Source organism: Apodemus sylvaticus, chromosome 4, assembly GCF_947179515.1.
Source record: "Apodemus sylvaticus chromosome 4, mApoSyl1.1, whole genome shotgun sequence".
Classification (NCBI taxonomy): Eukaryota; Metazoa; Chordata; class Mammalia; order Rodentia; family Muridae; genus Apodemus; species Apodemus sylvaticus.
In genome coordinates, this window is record NC_067475.1 from 18098943 (window position 1) to 18124198 (window position 25256).

The 25256-nt window shown below is 37.0% G+C and overlaps 1 protein-coding gene across 6 annotated transcripts in view; it reads left to right on the top strand.

Annotated features, from left to right (window-relative positions):
- The window catches only part of Pkn2 (protein kinase N2), a 101502-nt gene extending 77968 nt beyond the window's left edge, over positions 1-23534 (top strand). For all 6 annotated transcript variants that reach the window (XM_052179049.1, XM_052179047.1, XM_052179045.1 and 3 more), the window contains 14 exons: positions 3772-3915; positions 4224-4299; positions 4978-5152; positions 5363-5489; positions 5927-6057; positions 6138-6213; positions 6291-6382; positions 11682-11858; positions 14174-14236; positions 15429-15505; positions 16263-16405; positions 20580-20687; positions 20889-20969; positions 21056-23534. In XM_052179049.1, coding sequence (XP_052035009.1) covers positions 3772-3915; positions 4224-4299; positions 4978-5152; positions 5363-5489; positions 5927-6057; positions 6138-6213; positions 6291-6382; positions 11682-11858; positions 14174-14236; positions 15429-15505; positions 16263-16405; positions 20580-20687; positions 20889-20969; positions 21056-21259 — 1674 coding nt within the window. In that variant the 3' untranslated portion in view covers positions 21260-23534. The remainder of the gene's footprint in view (positions 1-3771; positions 3916-4223; positions 4300-4977; positions 5153-5362; positions 5490-5926; positions 6058-6137; positions 6214-6290; positions 6383-11681; positions 11859-14173; positions 14237-15428; positions 15506-16262; positions 16406-20579; positions 20688-20888; positions 20970-21055) is intronic.
- The last annotated feature ends 1722 nt before the right edge of the window (positions 23535-25256 follow it).

The window sequence follows — 25256 nt, forward strand, 5'->3', positions numbered from 1 at the left end:
TAGGAAAGTCTACCCACTGGTTTTGTTTGGGAAGTAGATTCCGGTTTAGAAGTGGGAGCAGCAAGTGTACAACAGAAAAGTAAGTTTGAAATAAAAGGGAGACTGGGGGGTGAATGCGTGAAGTGAGGCGGGGAAGTCACACTGACTCACAGTCCTGCAGCGCTTCCTAGTTGAGTGCAGTGTCCACCTGCTTCCATCCCATCCTTCTGTGGCAGGATGTCAAGCCTAAATCCTGTCCTTAGAGTGTCTGATTGACAGAGAACCCTACATTTTCCTCATAAAATCACTAAAGAACAATAAATAGATAACTGTTTATATGCATTCCTGTCGAATTTTCACTATTTCTTATCTCATGAATTTCAAAAACTAAATACTTTTTAACTTTAGTGTAAATTAATCATTTTCCTTTCCCCACTTTTTCTTTTTAGTAGGGGAAATTCATTCTCCTTAACTTGTAGCTCTCAAACTTTCCCAGTTTCGTGTTCCAGTCTTTTTTTCTTCATGGTGTATCTATAGGTCAAAACATAAAAATAAACAACTCTCCCACAGTTGTCTTCATTAGGAAGTGCTGGATGGAGGCATCTGTGTACACTCGGGGCTGGGGTAGGAGAGTTCAGGGATAGCCTGGGATATGCACAGTAAGACCTGTCGCAGATACAAAATGGTAATGTTGGTATTTATGTCCTAGAAAGTCAGTATTGGAGGCACAAGTGTTAAATGCTTTTATTTAGCTTTTATTTAATTACAAGTAATAAATAGCATGTCTCTGTATATTGTTCAAAATATAGTTTTCCAAAGTTTAGAATCAAGTGAACCCACATGAATATTTGTGTTTTTGTTTTTGTTGGAAATTGAGTGTGGAAAAGCTCTCATGGGCCCCTCAGCAGCAAAGGGGCTCCTGAGCACTGGACTTCTCAGTGAGTCATCCAGGAGTGTGCCCTTCCTCAAGCCAATTCCTCTGTGTTAGATGTGCATCATTGTTTTTAAGTTGTAATATAGTAAGTCCGTTTACACTTCTACCTCAGCTATACAGACAACTGACTCAGTGCCGCTTGTCTTTTTCTGATTATATTTATCTGTCTTCTAGCCACACAGATCCCCTATTTGTACTCTGCAGTTTTCTTTAATTCTAAATTCAAATTCACAACAAAGCAAAGTGAAGCAGGAGCTGCTATAGTCACCCCTATTGCCAGTTAGTATATAACTCAGATTCTATTGCCTAGCCCTTTTGAATTGTACTTTTTCTCTATCCAGATTACACTTTTCCTGTCATTTAAAATTTCTTGTAAGCCTTTGTTCTACAGAACTTGCCTGTGGTTTACTTTCCAGACAGCCGTGGCATCTCTTTATCTAGAAGCTGTCGTTCTGTTTGGTGCTTTGCAACTCAAATTCTGTCTCTAGCCAACTTTCCTAAATGACAATGGATGTTAGAGGTTAAAGAAACCTGACAGTTCATGACATAAATTATAATGAGAGTGTATCTGGGTCATAGATAACCTCTGTTTGTGAAGAGTGTTCACAAGGAACAGTACAAAGTAACAAAAAGTAAAGGTTCTTGTCTCTGAAGCCTTGCACAACTCCTAGAGACTTATCTTAGCTCTGTGACTTCACATTCCATACCAGAGCTCAGATTTCTAACTTTTTTCAGTTTGACATACAGAGTAGACACAGGGGAGAGAGAAATCAGTTAGTGAGCTAGTTTTAATAGATTTCCAAGAATGGATAACTAAAAAGGAAGTGATTGGGTCTGTCTTCCACACAGTTCCACCGCTTCATCCCTGTGAAGAACAGTGACTCCATCACTGGCATTTGTGCCCCTTCAGTCTGATTTATCTGTAACCCTCTGCCTCAGACATCTTCTTGATTCTTAACATGTCTTCCTCCTCAAAATAGTGGAGGAAGGGAGATGGCACTAGACCTCCATTCCCCTGATTTTGAAAAAAAAAAAAATCTACATTACCAATCCTCAGCATATTCTTCCAGTTTATTTCTAGAAAGTACTTCAAGATATTTCAACTTTGTGTACGTATGTGCATGCAGAGATGCAGGTGTCCCAGGTGTATGAATCTATGAATATCATGCAGATACCAGAAGGGAAGGTCAGGGAGCCTGTTCTATCAGATTCCACCTATTCTTTAGAGACAGGATTTGTCACTAAACGTGGAGTTCATCATATTTTAGTCAGGCTGCCTGGCAAGTGGGCCCGTCAGTTGTCCTGTTAGCCCTTCCCAACCTTAGAACTGCAGTTAGCCAGTTACGGGCTCCCTCAGCCACACTTGACAGCTCAGTGCTTTGTGCTGCAGGGCATGGGCTCTTACCACTGAGCCATTTTCTCCAGCCCCTAAAATACTTACACTTATAATGAATGGAATATAGATAGTATTAGTAATAAATTATGAATATACCACTGGTAATCTTAAATTACTTATATTCTCATGATCTTAATTCCAAGGTATTTTTGCCATACTAATTACAAGTCAGAAATAAGGTGAAGTCCTGGAATCATATCAGAAGTTTTATTTTCTGATTCTTTCCTTTGCTGGCAGTGAAGTCTGTATTAGCCAGACTTTGTCACTATGACAAAACACATGAGAAAAACCATCTCAAAGGAGGAAAAGTTATACTTTATAGTTTCAGAGTTTGGAATTACAGTCATTTTCTCAAGTTGTTTTTAGACTCAGCCATGAGATACACATTATAATGGAAGCACATGAAAGAAGATGGCTCCTTACCTCCCAACAGCCAGAAGTAAAGAAAGGAAGGATGGGATGCCAAAATACCTTTCAGTTGTGCACCGCCAGTAGTCTCCTTCCCTGCTAAAGCCCTACCTCCTAAAGTTTCATCTACTTCCCAAAAGTTCTACTATCACCTGGGATAAACCTTCAGCATACTGGGCAGGGATGCTAGGGATGATTGACACTTAAGGCTGTGTGATAATAGTACATCTGCAGGTTGTTTTGATTTATGTTTATTTCATGTTGCAGTTTTATAAATATTTTCTCATTTTCATCAACTAGTTTTATAATTTAAGGTCAAAATCTATTATGTATACTAGGAACTTATACATAATAAGGTGCTTATTTTCACAAATTGAAAATCTTTATATAAAAGAAATAATTTATTGTAGAACCTAAAGGCAAATACATTTATATCACATTGTGGGCAATCTGCATAATTTCTAAAAATAAAACAGTAGAAGAGTCTGGTATTTTCTAATTAAAATGTACATAAATTATAACATTGCAGAAATTAGTTCATGACTTGATTCCAACTTATAAACTATTGTCTAAGGTATATTTAATAATAAGTTGTTAAAATTTAAGTATGCTTTCTCATATAAACATTATTTCTGATGAGCACAGTATATTATCTTGTGTGGCCCAAAAGTGGGTCAAAGACACAGGTTTTCTGAGGCATGCAGTGAGACATCTTAGCAGCAGGCCACCAGGCAATGGAATGTGAAAAAGAAAAAGCTAAAAGATTGAGGTTCTAAATGGAAGAGAAGTTTCTGTGATTATTGATTATTCTCATTGTGGGTTCTGGCCTTGAAATGCATTAGCAGAGATTGTCTGAATATAAATTTAAGTTAAAACTGGTCAAAGTAATGCATAATTAAAAACATTACAAAGTTTTGTTTTAAATAGTGTGATTTTGGTGTGTAATTTGTTTATTGTATTTGTATTTCATATATTTTGTGATATTTTATTCAAGTGTGTGTCCAATGATGTCTTTTCTGTTTGTTTGTTTTTGTTTTTCTTTTAATTATCTTAGTCACGTGAACTGGAAATTTCAGTTTATTGGCGTGATTGGCGATCTCTGTGTGCTGTAAAATTTCTGAGGTTAGAAGATTTTTTAGACAACCAGCGGCATGGCATGTGTCTCTATTTGGAACCACAGGGTACTTTGTTTGCAGAGGTAATACATGTATTTTATTAATGTGCATAACCTCAGTAGAAATTATATGTGTTTTCAGCAAGGTGTAGAAATGACAAGAGTGTTAGGCTGAGAGGCAGATATATTGAGCTCTTGACTGCTCTGCTGCATAAGGGCGTGACCTTGAGAAAACTCTCCTCTCTAGGTCTGTGTTCTTTTACCTGGAAAAGGAAGGGGTTGGACTGATTGTAGCTAAGATGCCCTTAAGTCCTCCAGCTTAGAAATCTAGTAGATGTAGTGAAACAGAGTCCTTACAGTGTTGATGTCAATTTGTATTTTCTTTATTGTAGGTTACTTTTTTTAATCCAGTTATTGAAAGACGACCAAAACTCCAAAGACAAAAGAAAATTTTTTCAAAACAACAAGGTAATTACTAAGGATCAAGCACAGTATTATGTATAGAAAAATGCAGCTGTCAATTTGAAAGTAATTGTGGTTTCTTTCTCCTTAGTTGTTCATTTCTAACACATTTTAAAGGAGGATTTAATTTAAACACATCCTTCAGAAGAATAACAAAACTGGGACTTGGGTGCAGTCCCATGCCTTTGTTTTGTTTTCAGTCTAGTAGACTATGTGACCTCAAACTGTACTGTCTTTAAGGATGACGTAAAATGATTCCCCTGCCTCTGTCTCCCAAGTGCTTGGATTATGGGCATATACCACTATGCCTGATTTTTTACTGAATTTCACTAATAATCAACTTACAACTGTCTTATCATCTCACATCTACTCTGCTTTCTGAGCTTATTTGAAGCAAACTCATATATCATTAAGACCTGTTGTTATTATAGATAACTTAAACTTTAACCACATGTAATACTAGAGTTAAGAAAGAATTCAAACTCTTGATCTATTTTTAAAAACTATTTGTGTTATTTACACTTGCTTTTAATAGAAAACAACATAGTTAAAAACTAGATTTTAAGTTACAAGTTTGTTCTTAATAAATTATAAACTGATGAATTATGGATTTTTCTAATTATGTCTTTCAGTAATGTATAAAGAAATTACTTATCCTGCTTTCGTTATTCACTATGTCTACAGGCAAAACATTTCTCAGAGCTCCTCAAATGAATATTAATATTGCCACTTGGGGAAGGCTAGTAAGACGAGCTATTCCCACTGTAAATCATTCTGGCACATTCAGCCCTCAGACTCCTGTGCCCGCTACAGTGCCAGTGGTTGATGCACGCATTCCTGAGCTAGTTCCTCCAGCCAGGTACGTGTCCTAGAAGACTTCAGTATAGTTTACATATTGTTGTGATGTCTAACTTGTGTTTTAGTGCTTGTGTTCAGTCCCAGTCTTCCCAAGTAGAATTGCAAAACAGTTTCTCCTTATTTAAAAGAAGTTAGTTTGCTTTTATTTTGCAGTTACTTAAAAACAAAGACTTTGATTGCAGCGTTGGTAAATTGCTTTGTCTTTTATAAGTGATTCTACAGTAACCAAATTGGACTTTGATCTTGAACCCGAACCTCCTCCAGCCCCACCTCGAGCTTCTTCCCTTGGAGAGATAGATGAATCTTCTGAATTGAGAGTTTTGGATATACCTGAACAGGCAAGGCATCCTAAACCTTCCTTGTACAATTTCTTCTTAAACTAAAACCATTATGGTGGCTAAAGTGTATATTTCAATTAAAATTTTCAGTTTGAAGTAGAATTTATGGTTTTTCTGGTTCCTTTATGTTTGTATTTTATGAGTAAATTTTCTCAGGTAGATGAAATTGATAGGAGATAGACCATTCTTCCTGTTAGAACACTGCTATCATTGGCCTCTGTATTCTCAGAGACCAAAAGGAATGCAATGGGGTGCAGACATTAGTAGAAAACAATTGCTTGCGGGAGGGGAAGCTGTTTGTTTGCTTGTTTAAAAATAAGAACAAATGAGCCAATCTGAAACTTTTTCTCAAATACTTTTGGAATTATTTCTCTGACTTTTATTAAATCATTGTTTACTGAAGAGCCCTAGTTTAATGAGCACTTGATATTTTACAGGGTTCAGAAACTGTTTTCAATATTGAGAATGACAGAAATAACATGCGTCCAAAGTCCAAATCTGAATATGAGCTTAATATTCCTGACTCAGGCCGAAGCAGCTGGGGTGTGGGAGAGCTTGAGGACAAGAGGTGAGGCACGAGCAGGCGCGGCTTGGCAGCGGCGTTTGTGGTTGAGTTGATGGTCTCATCTTTAATCCTTGCCTTTGCAGATCTCAGCAGAGGTTTCAGTTCAGTCTACAAGACTTCCGGTGCTGTGCTGTCTTGGGGAGAGGACACTTCGGAAAGGTAATCTGTCAGCACTTTAGAAGAACATATAGGATTAGAAGTTCAAACAGAGCTCAGTTATTTTATTCCTATTTCAGGTGCTGTTGGCGGAATATAAACACACAAATGAAATGTTTGCGATAAAAGCCTTAAAGAAAGGAGACATTGTGGCACGAGATGAAGTAGACAGGTCAGTTTTTAAAAATGAAGTTTTACCTTGAGGTTAGAGATTAAGAGAGTAGACAGCAGTAGATTTGAGTTCCTAGAAATATTTGATGGTGCTAAATTTATATTCTGTGGCAGAAATGTATTAAATGCTGTTTTTCTTTTCAGTCACTTCTTTCCCTTCATTCAGGTTTGTTGATATCAAGTAAAGACAGGGAAATGTTTAAACTAATTCCATTAAATTTTAATAAGTCACAATGTTTATAAAGTATTAAAATAGAACTGTTACTGATTTGTGACTTAGTAAAACTAAACACATTTTAGTCTGTGAAGCTGATAAAATGTCATTTCCTGATAATCTACAAGTAACTCAGTGGTTAACATAGTCTGCTTTTTGAAATATACCTTTATGGATTTTTCCCTTTTATGTATTAAAAGTGACAGGTTATTGGGGAAAAGATTGTTGTAGGGGTGACTGGGAAAAGGGGGAGTGAGCAGGATGTAAAGTGAATAAATAAGTAAAACATTAAATTTTTAAAAATACAGTTATTTACTGTATATATATGCAGAGGCATATGTCATACATGTTGAGACCAAAACAACGCATCGCCATGTGAGTCCTGGGGATCAGATCCGAGTTGTCTGACTTCTCAGCAAGTACCTTTTCCTGCTGAGCCATCTTGCTCGGCCTCCTTTTGTGGGTTCTTCTTAAAATCCATTCCTTTTATTCTCTTTTCTTCCCCCCCCTCCCCCTACAGTCATGGTCTCCCTACATACTCTGTCCTAAAACTCAGACTGGCCTCGAGAGATCCACCTGCTCCTGTCCCATTAGTTCTGGGTTCAAACGTTTGCACCCTAATGCCCAGCTTAAATTCCGTCATCATTACTCCTGTCCTTGTGTATGGGTATTTTTTTCTGCACCATGTGCTTGCAGTGAATAAGTAGAGTATATTGGATCCCTTGGGACATGAGTCATAGACAGTTGTCAGCTGCCATAGGTGACAAGAATTGAACCTGAGTCCTTTGGGAAACAGTGTACTTAATGACTGAGCCATTTCTTTCAGTTCTCCACTTAGTGATTTTGTTTTTGGGTTTTTTTTTTTAAGTATGGAGTCTTAACCTTCCAAAGAGTTTAATAATGGTTATTATCATGGATACATCTTTATATGGGTATTAAAATGCAAGGACTTTAGGGATAAAAGATTCAAATTCAAGCATATATTTTAATATGATTCACACACACATACGGAATTATTTTATGAAAATGACATGTTTATCAGAAAGGCTTTCATGTGATATTTTAGTAGTATTTTTTTTAGACTACTAAGAATCTTCATAGAAAGTAGTCCTGGAGAGACTGGACAGATGGCTCAGCTGTGAAGAACACTTGTTTGTCTTACCAGAGGACCCAGGTTAGATTGCCAAGCCCCACATTAGGCAGCCCTGCTGGTAACTCCAGGAGTCTGCCTTTCTTCACGTCCACAAGCCTCTGGACACACATAGTGCATATAAACTCACAAAAGTACACACCTGCACCTGAAAAATAGTAACTGCATCTTCTTAAAAATAGATAGGACTCATTTGTTTTCTAAGCCAATATGAAACTAGTTATTATGAGCATCCATAATCTAAAGAAAAGTCTAATTGCTGAAAATCTAAACTTTTTAACTGAAGATGTGATGCCAAAATCCACAAATATTTCATACACAATTTATTGTAAAATTACTTTTAGATTTTCAATATAAAGGTATATTGAAAGCATAAATGAATTTTATATTGAGACCTGGGACCCATTGCTCTTGCTATCTCCTTACCTGTGATCAGAAACAGCTCTGTCCTCAAGCACTTGAAAGTGTATTTAATCTATACTGTTGTGTTATCCTGATGGCATATAGATTTTGCTATATTGTTACTATTTTGAACCAGATCCTTGTAAAAAGATGATTTCTAATTGACCCAAGGGGAATAATCCTAATGCCACAAATCCAAAAATATAGGTCAGAGGCTAGAACCAGAGCCAAATTCTAGGCTGTTACCACCTGGTGAAATTGAACCTAGCTTTAAATAAAAATTGACAAGTGATCCAAATTATTTCAGTTTTAAACTTTTCTAGTTTTGGGTAACATGGAAACATCTCAAATATAAAAACCAAAAATGAGATTCGGAAATGCTAAATAAAGCACACTCTTGGAGAAATTTAGGGAAGGTAGTACAAAAAAGGTAATCTTAAAATGTTGTCATGTCTAGAACTCATGAAAAAGAATCCATTCAAAAAAAAAAAGAAATGGGCCAGTTGGAGCTGGGGAGATGACTCAGTGGTTAAGAGCACTCGCAAGCTGCTCTTCAGAGGAGCGGGGTTTATCTATCTGCAGCACCCGCCTGCATGGTGGCTCACAACTGTCTGTTACTTCAGTTCCAGGGCCTCCAACGCCCTCACATAGGCATACACATGAGCAAAAACCAATGCCCATAAAATAAATGATTTTTTAAAGAAAAAAGCTAGTATATATTTTAAATGATATATAACTTGAAAGTATGACTAGAAAATAACTCAAACTAGTTATAACTAAGTAGAATCCTTTACATTTACTTGGAAGTTTTTCCTTGTAATAATTCTATCAAGTTCTTTGTTACTCCATGTTACTTTTTCTTTGTCGTTATTGTTCCTGTTTGGGGGAGGACAAAGTCTATGTGGCCTAGGCTGGCCTGCAGCATGCAGTTGTCCTGCCTTCCGGTGCAGAGGCTAACGGAGTGTGCCAGGCGTTCAGTTGTGCGCCTCAAGCTGCACTCCATTGATCACGGGTCTCTACATTTGTTCTGTTACCTGGGTTATATTATTTTTATATAATTTTGCTTTGAAATGTGCCACTTTGCATAGATTATAATAAAATGCAAGTTGGTTTCTTTAAATTAACATAGATTTCCGATGAAAACCAAAGTCTTATCTACCATTCAGTTTTCCTACCACTGCACTGACCCTCACTCCCCTCTCCCACCGCAGGCAGTGCTGTGACTGCTTACTCCGGCTCTTATCAAGTGATAGTAAATATAACAGTGGGACCAGAAATTGTTCTGGGTGTTTTCAATTTTGTTTTGTTTTGTATAGTATGTATGCGTGTGTTTGTGTGTCTCTGTGTATGTGTGTCTTACAAAGTTTTTCAGGTTATATGGGGTTCAATCCTAAAACTTTAGTTTCATTAATAGTTTGGTTCTCTACTAAGATTTGTTTATTTCTTTCATATTTCTTAAAAATTGATATAAACATTATTCTTTTATATCTTTTTAGTGACTAAACTCTGAACAAAACTAGTCACTTAGGCAAATAAGACATAAGAAAGCATTTTTAGTAAAGGAGGTTAGATAAGTTTAATCTAAAAATAAACATTACACACAATAGCAGTTTATTAGAATATCATTATATACTGATAGATCTAGGGCTAGGCTTGTGTCTGTCTGTTTGTCTGTCTCTCTCTCTCTCTCTCTGTGTGTGTGTGTGTGTGTGTGTGTGTGTGTGTGTGTTAAGGATAAATTGGATTTATACTGTTCTATAGCAGTTGAAGGATACAGAATTTAAAGTTTGAGGAGCTAACTAGATGGCTCAGTGGGTAAAAGTGCTTGCCAGCTTATCTGGCAACTGACAGCCTGAGTTTATCCTTGGGACCTGGCGGAAGGAGACAGCCACCTCTCACAAGATGCCCTCTGATGACTACATACATGTATGCAGTAGGACATGTACCAGCACACACTCAAATACACAAAACATACATGAATGTAATTAGAAATATCCAAGTTTGAATAAGGTTGAATTGTTGTGTATTTTATGTTTTCAAGTCATTAATAATGTAATGATACTCAGAGAAAATACTTCATCTTTATGAGGGGCAGATTGGGGTTTTTTTGGTTGGTTGGTTGGTTGGTTTTTTGAGACAGGTCTCTCTGCATAGCCATCCATGGCTGTCATGAAACAACTCACTATACAAACCAAGCTGCCTTCAACCCTATAGAGATCTGGCTGGCTCTATGTCCCAAGTGCTGTGATTAAAGACATATGTCATCACACCTGGCAGCTTTATCATTTTTAAAAATGCCCAAGATGAAATAATAGTACTATATGTTTCTGTTTGTTTTTTGGTTTTGGTTTTGGTTTTTTGAGACAGGGTTTCTCTGTGTAGCCCTAGCTGTCCTGGAATTCACTCTGTAGACCAGGCTGGCCTCAAACTCAGAAATCCACCTGCCTCTGCCTCCCAGAGTGCTGGGATTACAGGTGTGCGCCACCACCCTCTGACTTTAAGCTCTTATGTTCCAGTCATTAGACTCAAGTAGCTGGTCACCCACTTGAGATATCACACTGGCTTTGACTTCTTAATTTTAAAATAAAAGTATTAAAGCTTTTTAAAAAGAATATCAATTTTTTTATTCACTAGAAATGAAGCTTGTTTAGTATTAGAAATTTACATTATTTCTTAGCAAGGTTTATCTATTGGCCCTTATTTTGATCAGGTACTAAGAGTTCGTAAGCTAACTCATGCTTCATTTGAATAAGACTTGACATAGTTTTCTTTTACTTTGAGTTATAAGATTAATATAGTAAATACTTCCAGGAACAGGAAGACTCTTTCTGCTTTTGCTGTTTCGGCAGCATAAATGTTCCACATTCAGGGAGCTTTGCCGTGTTCCTTTTAAGAATTCATCCTGTTGTTACAGACTTGTTGTGGACATTTCTATGAGAGCACAGAAAATCGTGTGGTTCTCAAAGGGTTTCGTTTTGAAATATGTTGTTGAATTCTGTTTTCCAGTGAGTCTTCTAGATTAAATTTTTATAAGTAGATCAGTGTCTCTCAGCATCCCATTTTATGAGATAAAAATTTTAATACTCTAGATGATAAATTATAAATGCTGTCCTTGAAATTACCATGGTCACGAACTTTACGTACTGGGTTGCCTTAAGTAAATAACTAATAACTAGTTATGACTAGATATAAAATAACTATAGAAATAAGTAATTAACTCTAAAACTAGTTATGACTAGTTATAAAAAAACTATAGAAATTGTAGTTAATATAAATTTCCATTTATAGTAATGTAATGTAATTTACATTAACTATAATTTCTAGCCCCATTTGTTCCAGGCATTTATATTCATGTAATTTGTATAATCTTTAAGTTTTGCTATGAATATTTTAATTTTTACTAATATATTTTCAGTTACCATTATATATCAAATAGAACATTCTTAAAATATTTCAAAAGACAATTTTATAATTTTTAAATTTATAAAAGTTTGAAATTTTATTTCAAGTTTTGGTAATTGTTTTTTCTTACAGCCTGATGTGTGAAAAAAGAATTTTTGAGACTGTGAATAGTGTCAGGCATCCGTTTCTAGTGAACCTTTTCGCATGTTTCCAAACAAAAGAGCACGTTTGCTTTGTAATGGAGTATGCTGCTGGTGGCGACCTGATGATGCACATCCATACTGATGTCTTCTCAGAACCCAGGGCCGTGTGAGTATTGGGCATCCGCCTCACTTGCCCACTTCTGCCTTTCTGGGACTAAAAAGAGCTAGAATTTTAGATCCTTGATTCTTCCCTAATAAGAGTATAAACCCTGTAAGAAATATTAGAATTTCTGATTTTTTTGCTGAATGTATTTTTATGTTTAGATTCTATATTGTCCTTGTTAAAAATTTAATGAGTTACCATTATTTGATACTTGATCATTTAGATATAACTGAGGTTATGTTTAAATTATTTTTTATTAGCTTTCCCCCTACAGAATGGTATCCTAGGATACTAACTTTAAAGGTATATTATACTCTGGGCTAGAGAGATGGTCTAGCAATTAAAGAGCACTGGCTGCTCTTCCTAGAGTTCCTGAGTTCAATTCCCAGTATCCACATGGTGGCTCACAAAGATCTGTGATGAGATCCAATGCCCTCTTCTGGTGTGTCTGAAGACAGCTACAGTGTACTCACATACATAAAATAAATAAATCTTAAAAAAAAAAAAAAGTAAATTATGCTCAAAGTACAACGAATTTTTAAAATATAGAAAACTTGGTATATCCTATTTTTTAAAATATTTATATGTATTTTAAAAGGGATAAGTCTGTACTTACCATATTTCTCAAAGAATGTTAAAAAAATAGTAATGTTTGAGTGTTCATTGCACAAAATGCTTGAAGCCAGAAGTTAGACTTTTGGTTCTTCAGATTTTAAAATTTACCCAAGTATCTCAAGTCCCCAATCACAAAATTCTCCCAATTCTGTACCTTACCCACCCTCCCCCAAGATCTTCCTATGCTATCCAAGCTCTCCTTAAAATTGGTATGTATCCTAGACTGGCCTCAAAAGTCATAACTATCATCCTCCCAAATTTTAGGATTGTAGGTGTGTACCACTACACCCAACCCTTAAGCTTTCTGAATGTTGTGATAGAGCCTTTCATATTTCAGATTTGGGGGTTAGGGATGATCACCCTGTATTCATAGTGCCTCTAAAGTTAGCTTATTCAAGCATTTTAGATTGTTGTTCTAATTCTATATCATTTTACATAGAGGAAACCTAGAAAAGTTCTCCCATACATCCTGCACTAGTCTCTTCCCTAGTCACCCAGCTATTGATAGTACCCAGCTCTGGACCAGTTTTTCATTTGTAAGGCTCATAAAAATCTCAACTAGCATCTCAAGTTGCTTTTCCTCTCTGTTTCTACCATCTCCCAGGACTGCTACTCTTCCAGCCCTCCTCATCTTAGTAGCAAACTTATCCTCTCTGATGTTCACGCCAGACTACAGAGTGCCATTATCGGTTCTCTTGCCCTCACCTATAGCATACATACCTCTAGGAAATCCAGTCAGCTCTCTCCACAGTAGTCCACAATCATTAAAATAGAAAACCCCAAAGGAGCCATATTGGGTTTTACTTTTGAATTACCATCTTGTTTATTATATCAGCTGACATTCTTAAGGCAGTTTGACTTTCACAGTTGATTTTCCATGTAAGTGTTAGAGGTGTGTAGACAGCTTTAAGTTTTCAGATAAGAATACAGGAATTAATTCTAATGCATAGTAAAGGATTTTAAAAGCAAGTTGAACAGTGATAGGTCACTAATGATTCTTTTTTTTAGAAAATATTTAATACTTTAAAAGTTTTGTTTTATTTTTTGTGTGAGTGCCTACATGTATGTATGTGCACTACATGCAGTGCCCATAAAAAGCAGACGATGGAGTAAGATCTCTTTAGGTACTTGAAATTTTTAAGGTAGAGGACACAGTCAGACCCTCTGTTCAGGAGATGGTCACCGGAGGATCCTGTGACTTTAGGCAGACTGAATTACATATATAGTACCTTTATTGAAAAAAAGCATAGAAAAATATATTAAGTGGATATTTATTTACCTAGATGACAATTACTTGTATGTTTGGTTTTTATTTCAAAAAAGCTCTTTTTAGCTTGTTATCTGCTCTGCTTCCCTGACTCCTCTCCTGTGCATTAGCCACAGATTTTGTACTAGTTGTCAAGCTAGCAGCGTCCGTGCCACTGTTGTTTTCCTCTCAGAGAAAGTTGCTGCTTTGTTACCCTTTCTTCATTGATATCGCACACTGTAATCCCTCCTTCAGAGCCCAGCCACAAGTCTTCTCTTGGAACCTCAGTGCATCTACCAGGCCAAATGAATCTCACTCAGTGCTATAACTATAATTTTCTCAGTTTTAAAATCCATCTCCAATAGCACAGTATATTGTAGATAGTAGGAATAAAGAAGTATAAAAGGGTTCAAGAGCAGTAAAGTTTATTAAACATTTGATTTAATTATTTCAACAGATTTTATGCAGCGTGTGTAGTTCTTGGGTTGCAATACTTACATGAACACAAAATTGTTTATAGGTAAGTGTATTTTTTTTTGTTTATAATAGCTGACATACATGTGGATAAAATTCAAGATAACTAACAATGATGTTTTGTACTTAACCAACTTTTTTAGCTTTCTCCTACATGTGATAAGTGGATCCTACCCCAACATGCAGATTGTGTGATGGAATTCTTGGTTTGTGACCCTCTACTCATTTCCTAATTGAAGTAGTGAATGCATGAGTTGGACTGTAGTGACACATTCACCAGTAGTATTCATCTAGTGATTACATTTAGCTGTCTACTGCACAAAGTTCTATAGACCAGTTACCACACAGAGAGACACAGATTGTGACAGAGTGTAAAGTGCCAGGCCACTCCTTTACAGTGTCAGGGAGTGTGGGCTGAGCATATGGTAGAGCAGCTGTGATGTGTGAAGCCTGGTTTTGATAGCCAGCACAGTAAGATATAAGTATGTAAGTAAAAAGTGTATGGTGGTTTGGCCCATTATATCTGGGCACTGGCTGCTTAAACTGCAGAGCATTGTGCCAGCATCTGGTCCTGCACACATTGAGTAGTGCTGCTCTGAAAACAATCTTATTATGAGGAAGCCAGTCAGAAGACTGAGTCTGTAAATAGTGGTATATTGTAGTGTCTGACTGTTTTTAAAATAAAGATTTCCTCATGGTTCTGCTTACTTAATAAAAAAATATTTTAAACTAGCTTCATTTGTAATTGATTAGCTTTCTGTTTATTTTAAATTATAGTATTAAAAATTAAATCTTGGCCAGGAATGGTGGTGCACACCTTTAATCCCAGGAAGGTGAATCTCTGAGTTTGAGGCCGGCCTGGTCTACAGAGTGAGTTCCAGGACAGCCAGGCTACACAGAGAAACCGTGCCTCCAGAAACAAACATTAGCTTAAATTCTTTCATGTGTGTCATCAAAACTTCAAATTGTAATTAGGTCTGATTATTCTAGATAAAAATTTAAACTTGAATAAAAGGTATTTAAACCGATTTCTACATTTAAAGAGATAAAATATTCTCATCTATATAACAAGAAAAAAATTACTTGAAAATTATACTACTATACAAAAAGGAGAGCATCTCCAGCCATAACTTGGAAAAAACATTTCTTAGAAGACAAAATTAGGCTCCTCTTGAAAATAAAAATTAGGTTTTGAACTATGCTTTACTGATTTATTTTCATGTTTCCATCTTGAACAGAGATTTGAAGTTGGATAACTTGTTGTTAGATACAGAAGGCTTTGTGAAAATTGCTGACTTTGGTCTTTGCAAAGAAGGTAATTGGGCTTTATAAATTCCTTTTCTAATAGATTACTGTTCCTTTGTGCTTTGGTCATTTTCAAATTTGTATATGAAAACAGTGTACTTTTTAATTTTAATTTATTCCACTACAACATTTGGATTGCTATGTGTACCAGTAACCACCGAAGACTGTCCTGTGCATATAAATGCCTCTGCTCCAGAGACTGCAGTGCGACGCAGGGTTTCTCTCCGCATGGCTGACACTGTCTGCCAGAGCTCTAAGAAACACTAAGACCGGCTTGTTGATTGAGATTGTGCAGAATGAAGGACATGTGTCTAGTGACTTCGCCAGGCTTAGAACTATTAACATCTTAAATTGGAAAAAATAGATGGAACTATCTCAAGATTGTTTACTATATACTCAGAATTAAATAAGACAGTTCAAATGGAAGATCACAGGAGAATGTATAAGATCAGTGTATAAATAAGATAGTATTCTCTTTATACTTAATGTTATAGCTAATATATGTTTCTCCTCTATATACTAGTAGTTTTATTTTATTATTATTAACTCTGCTTCCTTAGTACATAAGCACAGTTCTTAGATATGTTTGTACTAGTGGATGTTTAATGGGTTTGATGGGTGAAACAATTTTGCTAAGTCTCAGTATGCTCGAGTTAGATCACCACATTCAGCAATGTCAGTTTTTTTTTTCCTAAGCACATCTTCTAATTTTCATGGCTAGTTTTTTTTTTCTCCCTCTTGCTAACACTTGAATTTATCTTCTTCAGGAATGGGGTATGGAGATAGGACAAGCACATTTTGCGGTACTCCTGAATTTCTTGCCCCAGAAGTACTAACAGAAACATCATACACGAGGGCTGTAGATTGGTGGGGCCTTGGCGTACTTATATATGAAATGCTCGTTGGAGAGGTAAGCAGCAGGAAATTGGAGAGTGAAAAGATAGATGATTATAAAGACATGTACATATATTCATGCATAAGAAGGAACTCAGTTTTATAAATATCATAGAGTGGTAATGATTGGCTGTGTTTCTACAATATCTTTACTAGCCTAGTTTAGATTTTTATATGATAGATGGACTGCATTGTGAATGTCCTCAAATAGCTTCTTATATTTAAATGTTGTGACATGGTTATGTTTTGTGATTAGTTATCAGTTAACAGAACTGATATTTTGTACAGTAGACTGATAAAAATATACCTTACAGGAGGTATGGTGGTATACATCTGTATCTTTCCGTGTTTGGGGACTATATGAATTTGAGACAAATGTGGCAAAAACACCTTGTCATTGAATTAATGTACAATGAATGAATGAATGAATGAATGAATAAATGAATCTGAATCCATAAAGAAAAGTCCGCTGTACATATACCAGAAATAAATGTGATCTTCAAAAAAAATAGCAGCGTTGGAGTGCTAAGCAGTTAAGAGTGCATATTGTGGTTGCAGAGGACCCCAGTTTCACTCCCAGCACCCTATTCTGAGAGCTCCCAACCACCTGTAACTCCACAGGCATTTGTCCTCAAGGAACTTATCCCAGACAGGCCCACATGTGCATAACTAAAATACTTTTACAAACCATGCATGGTGGCATTGGAAAGGCAGAGGCAAGAAATGTCTGAGTTTGAGGCCAGCCTGGTCTACAAAGTGAATTCCAGGTCAACCAGGTCAGCTATATAAGAGAAACACTGTCTTGAAAAACAAACAAACCTACCTTTTACAGCCCACTTTTTAAACAGTAGGGAAGAATTGGCTATCAACACTTTCCCCATTTTCTGTATATTAACAAAATTAATTTTTGAGGATAACTGAATTGTATATAGAAATGTTTACAATTTGTGAAATAGGAAGTAAATGAAAATGATAAGGGGCCTAATTTGTTTTATGAATTGCTAAGAATTATAATAGAAATGGACTGTAGATGAGTATTTTTTTTTTTTTGACAAGGTAGCTGAAACCTTTCTTGAGAGAGATTTATAACTTGTTCGAAATTCTGGATTATTCTGGGGTTTCTCATTGCCAACCAACCTTCCTTGGATATGAATCATGAATCACTTAGCAGCTGGATAAGGGAACATCCTTTCTTAGTGTCAGATGTTCTGAAGTTTTAACCTGTGTGTTGCTTACTGGCATTTAGCCATAATGAACATATCCACGTAGTGGATAGCCCCTTTAGTGTTGGACTAGATTCTCTAGAAAAGGAAGGAGGGAATGACTCATTAAAGGGCTGTGTATTTAGTACATATTAGCTTTTTAATTTGCATCTATTTTATTAAATACAAAGTGGTCAATAACATATCATAGAGCACTTGTGAGGTAGGATTGGGATTTTTTTGTTCTTGACAATTTTTAGAACCTGTTTGTACTTTACGATCAGACATGTAACCAATCTAATCTCATTTATTTTCCTAAGACATGAGATCCAGATTGAATTTTTCACTTCTATTTAGAAAAGCTGCTATAGGTATTTGGAATGGAAAAAATTGATTTAGCCTTAATATACACATTGGTCTTACTTTCTAAGGTGTCAGAAGACTCATGATACTGTTGCTGGAGTCTGGCATACTTAAACTCTGTCTCCATTCCACTTTTGAAAAGAAATGTTTCTGTTGCCATATTTTTAAATGTTACATTTACGTAAGTCTAAGATTTAATTCTGATCCAAAATTATGTACTTCGTTAAAATTCACTTTCTCCCTACAATAGTGGTGCACACCTTTATCCCACCCCTCAGGAGCAGATGCAGGGGGAATCTTTGTGAGTTTGAGGCCAACCTGGTCTACATAGTGATCAGGACAGTCAGAACTATATAGAGAGATCCTGTTTCTAACCCCACCTCACACTCTAAACTATGTTAGAAATAACATGCAGAAAGTACTGTTGTAGATCTTGTTGAACTAATAGGCTATTGATTTTTGACTTCTGTTCAAGCTACTGGCTTAACAAATAAGAGAGGAAGTTCCTGCTTCATAGTTTTTAAAAGGGCTTCTAATTGGTTGTTTTAAACACACCCGGAAGGTATTGTTATTCCATTATATTTGCCTTTTAATTCCATTTATCTTTAGTGCCTCCACAGGAAGATAATTAGGAAAGGAATTAAAACCCATTGATCTGCATTATAGTTTTATAGTATTATTGAGGCTTCAATGATAATTTTTTTTTAAACTTATTGCTTTTTGGAGAATTTCACATTATGCACTCAGTCCAACTCATCTCCCTGTCCCCTCATATCCTCCCTTCACCCGGGCAGCATCCCCTGCAACAGAAAAAATAATGTTATTGTGGAAGCTGTGTAGCACGTCACAGTGTGTCCTACACTATACCCTTTGTACACACTTCTTTGCTGGCAGATAGATGTTAATTGCAATGACTCATTTCCCTGATACAAGGCCTCTGGCTTCTGCTACTCTATCAGTACTGGAACCTCACTTGGGCTTCTCCAGGATATCCTGTTATTGCCGTGTGTCCTGGAGCTCCTGTAGTTTTGGAGCTATGGAACTGGCCCCTTGATGCACTCCAGCAGTTCATCAATGGGGTACATGTTGGGGTGGGCCAGTTCAAAGCCCCCTGGCTCTCCCACGCTCATGCTGGCTCTCCTGCTCTCACACCCTTCAGGCATGCGTGCATGTAAACACACATACACACACACACACACACACACACTTCCAGCAGCTCTACCCTGCTGCCCAAGTAGGGTGCAAGGCCTGATTTCCTGAGTGCTGCAGCTGGTAAGGGACATGGCCAGTTTTCTCACTCTCATGACTGGGGCCCAGCTCTCCTCCCTGCCATAGATGGGAGGTGTGGGGGCATCTATGCCACCACCTGGCAGATAGGAGACAGCCAGCTAGCTCTCCCATAATCACGCCTTTTGGACAGCTCACCCTCACATTCAGAACCAGCTCTCTAGCTTTCCTGCTCTGATGACAGCTGGGCCAGCTCTCCTGCCTGCCATTGGTGGCATGGGATAAGAAGTGGGGGACATCTTTTTTCACCCATACCACTCCAGCCTATGTACAAGGCCAGGACCATATCATGGTCACAGGTTGCACCACCAGCAACTGACATCAGGCCATTCCTTACTACTCTTAAGGAACCAGTTCTGTCTCTCTTTATTTGGGTCTCTGAGTGTCTGGGGCCATCTCATGAATCCTTTGACACCCCTTCACACCCACTCATGCATTGGACATGAGCTGCCTGCCACTCCTCCCCTGCCTCACTACTATACAGCACCAGATTAGACATCTCAGACTAGCTTCCTGTCCATGCACCGTGGCACCAGATCGAGGGTCATCTGTATCAGCCTCCCTCCTGCAGCTGGTGGGATCTTCTTGTCTCCTGCTAGCTCCTAGTCTATTGAGGCCGGCACAGCACAGGACTGATGGTCATCTTTTTCCCAGAAAATATAAGGCTACTACTGATCATTCAGATGTTTCTAGGTCAGAACTCTGCTCTGCCACCTTTGGATGCACATGTAGACGTGGGTATGCCTGCATCTGTGGTGCTTCCAGTGGCAGGGTTTGCTTGTTTGTGTGTTTCTGTTCTTTGTTTAGCTGTTGAAAGTGTGGATTGGCTAAAATGTTTTTTTTTTTTTCCCCATTGGGACATCCTCTCCATTCTTGTGGAGAGGGTTGAAATAGGGTTTCACAATGTAGCCCATGTTGACCTGGATTCAACTGTGGTCCTCCTACTTGAGTTTCCCAAGTGTTTGCCTGATAGTTATGAGCCACCGTGCTCAGCTCGAAATCACAGCTTCTTATAGTGTTTGTTTGAAACATGACCTCATGTAGCCCAGAGAGAGCACAGGCTACTTACACTATGTAGCAGGGACCAGTCTTGAACTTCTCATCCTCCTGCCTTTGTCTTTCAAGTGTTGGGATGGCAGGCTTATACCACCACTCCTGGAGACTGAACCCACGCTTCACACCTTGGGCTGGCTCTAACTGAGCTCCTCTCCAGGTCCCATTTTGTTTCTCATTGCCGGAGTCTTGGTTCTCCTTTGAATATAGGATGTTTTACTGTCTTAGGACTTTTATATTTAGTTCTTATTTCTTAATTATTTCTTACTATCTTATTTTGTCTAGTCTCCCTTTCCTGGTGATGATGAAGAGGAGGTTTTTGACAGTATTGTAAATGACGAAGTAAGGTATCCAAGGTTCTTATCTACAGAAGCCATTTCCATAATGAGAAGGGTAAGAAATTAGAATCAAGAGGTTTTTTTTTTTTTTTTAAATTTAAACTTAAGCTTTGTGTTGAAAAGAATTTCCCAGTTGAATTTCAGAAGTTATTTTTAATTCATGCTTTAGACAAATGTAAACAAAACATTCTAAGTCTTTGAAAGTAGTGGAACTGTTAGTGAAACATATTTTATTGGTTTCATCTTAACTTCCTAGCTGTTGAGGAGAAATCCTGAACGGCGCCTGGGAGCTGGTGAGAAAGATGCAGAGGATGTAAAGAAGCATCCATTTTTCCGGGTAAGTGTAAAAGGTCAAAGGTTTTATGAAAAGTGAGTGATTGGGAAGAGGACACTAAGCTGGCTGGCTTGTCTTTTGTGATCTAGCTAACCGACTGGAGTGCTCTGATGGACAAAAAGGTAAAGCCGCCATTCGTCCCTACCATCAGAGGACGGGAAGATGTTAGTAACTTTGATGATGAATTTACCTCAGAAGCACCTATGCTGACTCCACCTCGAGAACCAAGGATACTCCTGGAAGAGGAGCAGGAGATGTTCCGCGATTTTGACTACATCGCTGATTGGTGTTGAGTTTCTGGACATTGTGAGAACAAGTGGACTAACCAACCTCTTGAACAGCAGCCCTGCCTTTGCTTTCTGTGCCACCAGGAGCTTCTGAGGTTATATAAAGCACATGAAGATGTGGTTACAGTACTGTTTTATACCTTGATGTTTTCAACGTAAATCTGAACACTGGAAGCAGTTTCATGGAGTTTAGGCTGAGTGAACATTGGCCTTGGAAATCCATTACAAATAAATACTTTTACATCAATACTCTATTTTTAAAAAGAAGAAGAACCACTCTTTTATAGTCCTCATCTTTGCCTTAGGCCTGCCTTAAGTGGAAGGAAGATTAATCACTTAACTATATTTTACAAAAGAAAAAAATAGGGCTTTGGATGCTATTGCTGGTCATATAAAAAGTGATTCTGTTTGACTAAGGCAATTATTTTTTAAGAAATCACTATAATATGAAAAAAATGTGTCAGTTTGTACACCTTTGGTGGCTTGATTTAAAGGAAAAAATGAGAATGTATTGATGTCTAGTTTGATGAATTTTCTATATTTATCAGGAGAACACTTTATTGCCTTAACTTTACCAACCATGTAGCAGAGCCTCATAGCTTTCCAGCAGAGCTACCTGCCAAATGACCTTTGTTTATTAAACAGTGCTGCAAAAAGATAGGAACATCAGCATTTCCTTAACATTAGCAATGAGGACTTCTGAGCAGCTGGAACCAACATACCATGCTAACTGTGTGCATTCCCAAAGTCAAGGCTCCATGGAGGATGTTCAGCAGGTCCTCCAAAGTCAGTGAACCCGAGTAACCCTTTTCATATGCATTCTACACGGATTTCAACCTAGACATCTTGTTCCTGTGTCTGCTGTAGATGGGAACTCTATCTTTGTTAAACCATAGAGATTATCATGGTATACATGCTGTGAACATGTCTATGTACAAGTTGTAATGTATTCTGTGTTGTAGGCATATTATTTAATTTCACCACGTCATCACTTTTGTACAGTGGCCAAGCAGACACCTCCAACCCCAGCATTTCCAGTAAGCGCATTTGTACATTTAGGCCGCTGGATCCAGATTTTATATTGGCAGTTACTGAGGGCAAAAGCAATATATTGTAACAGAATGTATAAATATTTTTGATAAAACAGTCTATATTTTATAAAAAGTTATTATAACACTAAAGCTGTACCTCAAAAGACTCACAAATAATTTGATCAAATACTCTACACATCCTCAGAGGATCCGTTGGTGGCTTTTTATCGCTCTTATCATATACCTTTTTGCAAATCATGACCTTCACTGGGCTGGAATTTTTCTAGGTATTTGTTTGTTTTTACTTTTTTTCTCCTAGCCTATCACTCCAATGTTCTCCCTCAGTTCAGTAATATCATTGATAACTCTGTGCTTAGCATGTTAGGGCCATGATACCTCAGGAACAGCAAATTGGTAACTAACCACACTTGAATTAACCATGTAATCACAGTGAGCTCATCTCTTATAATTTTCCAAATCTGGGTCAATGAGAAACAGGAAAGTACACAAATACGTAAAGAGTTGAGCTTGGGACAGCTTTGCTGAGATGCATTGGCCTGTTATTATTGTACTCTGAGAGTGATTAAAATTGTCCAGAATTTCTATTACCTTCCAAATTCATTATTATTTTTCTCCCAAGATCCTTTGGAAGAAAATTTTCTAAAAAGAGGAGCAGTATGTTGCTGTAAATTGCTTTAAAATGCCAGTTAATTGCCTTTGAAAAGAACAATAGAAAAAATATCATAATTGTCTAGCTTTAATTTGAAGTGTTAACACGGTCTGAAAATAAAACACTAACTACTTTTGAGGTACAGTCTGCATACCTTTGTTGGTTCTGAAATATGCATAGAAAGCAACGATTCAAATGGGCTTTTAGCAGTAAAAACTGAGAGTTATATACACAATGTACAAAAAATTTTTTTAATTGAAGTCAATCACTAAAAAAATTTAGGGGTCAGGGCATAGTCACACAATTATGCTGAAAAAAAGCACTCATTTTTCTGTAGTTTAAAATATATATATATATATTTTAGCCAGATTTTAAATTTTACGAGTGTAAATAGATTTTGCTATTACTGTATGTGTATTGACTGCTCAAGCACTTTGTAAGGAAAGCAGATACTTTAGAATGGTACCCTATGCATCCAAATGAAATGTGCCTTTACGTCATTCTAAGAAAAAGGGGGTTTTGCAGTCATAAATTACCACAAATGCACAAATTAAAGTTTAAAATAGATTGAAATTTGTAACTTTGGCTTTAAGTTTTCATTCCTTTAGAATTGTCCTTGTGTTAAAATAGTTGGCTAAAAATGTTTGGTCAAGGTCTTGAGAAGATTACTTTTTAGTTAGCTTTCTTTTTATCCTAAGAAGGAAGGCACATTGTTCACTTCACTTGGAATAGTGGGGAGATTTCATATTCTAGTTCTGTATTCTGTAGCTTCTTTCAGCCATGCATAGAATGCCCACTGTCACTAGATACCAAGACCAGGAATGTTGTCAGGAGGAGAGAAGCAATGAAGTTTTCAAGACTAAGACGCAAATATGCTAATGGTAAAGTGTAAGCAGTGGTGACATGGGAGCTTCCTCAGTTAGAGCAGTGGTTCTCTCGGGGCGGTGTCAAATGACTACTTCATAGGAGCTGTATATCAGATGCTTATATTGCAATTTATAATAGCAAAATTACAGTTATGAAGTAGCAACAAGATAATGTTATGGTTGAGGGTCACCACACCATTTGGAACTGTACCAAAGGGCTGAAACATTAGGAACTTTGAAAACCACTGTGTTAGAGGATAACATTCTAGTATTGAATCTGACATTTGAGAAAATTGGCAAATTAATAAAGCAGAATGCTAGTCATTTTGTAGAATTACATTTTAAAAAGTATAATATTTTAGAAATGTTTCTTTGGGGTGTAATGAACATTGTTATTATATGCTGGTCTAATCAAAACTGACTTCTACACTCAAATCTGACAAGATTGTTTAAGTACTGCCTATCTTCCCAGAGCAGCTAAGTAAGGAAAACCCCAAGGGGAAGAAAACAGTTTCATATGGTCATGTACAAGATTAAAGGTAAGTACCTAGATAACTTGGAAGTCTAAATGTCTGATGCCATGCTATTCAGATCCTTACTAGGTGGAATCCCTAAGACACGGGAAACACTCAAGCATTATTGGTTTATTAAAGGTAAGAATAATTTTGGCAGCCCATTATACCCAAACATGGAGACCATGCTAAAACCCTGGTATATGTATGCATATATCCTGGTGATGTATACATATAGCTCCTAATACTCAGGCATTATTGGGAGTGAAGACGGCTGCAAGTATGAGGCAACTTTGAGGTCTGCCAGCCAGCACTACATTGTGTCATTCTACCTCCTAAAATAAACCTGACATGACATTGCATTAAAAATAAATAAATTCAGTCTAGGAGGAGATTTGAACCTCAAGAGTTTTTAATAATGAAAAGAGATGTTTTGGGCTATGAAATAGACATAACCTAAATAAAATAGGGGAGTATACCTATTTTTTACCTATTAATAGTAAATGTACTGGATCAAACATGACCAAGTCAGAGTCAGCAACCTCTGATATCTATACTGCTGCATTAGCAAATTGGGCTCATTCTAGGATTGCAAGTGTGGTTTATTACTAGGAAGTCTATAAGGCTACTTGCCATATTAATAGATTAAAGGGGGAAAGTGATAAATTAGAGATCTCATTCTTTTTTTTTTTTTAAGCAAAAGAAGTTTTCCTAAACTGACAGTGTCTGTTAAAAACATAGACAAATATTACATCATCCTCTACATCAACAGTTCTCAGCCTGTGGGTCTAGATCTCTTTAGGGGGTCAAACAACTATTTCACAGGGGCTGCATATCAGATGTTTATATTGCGATTTATAACGGCAATGTTACAGATATGAAATAGCAACAAAAATAATGTTATGGCTGGAGGTCACCACAATG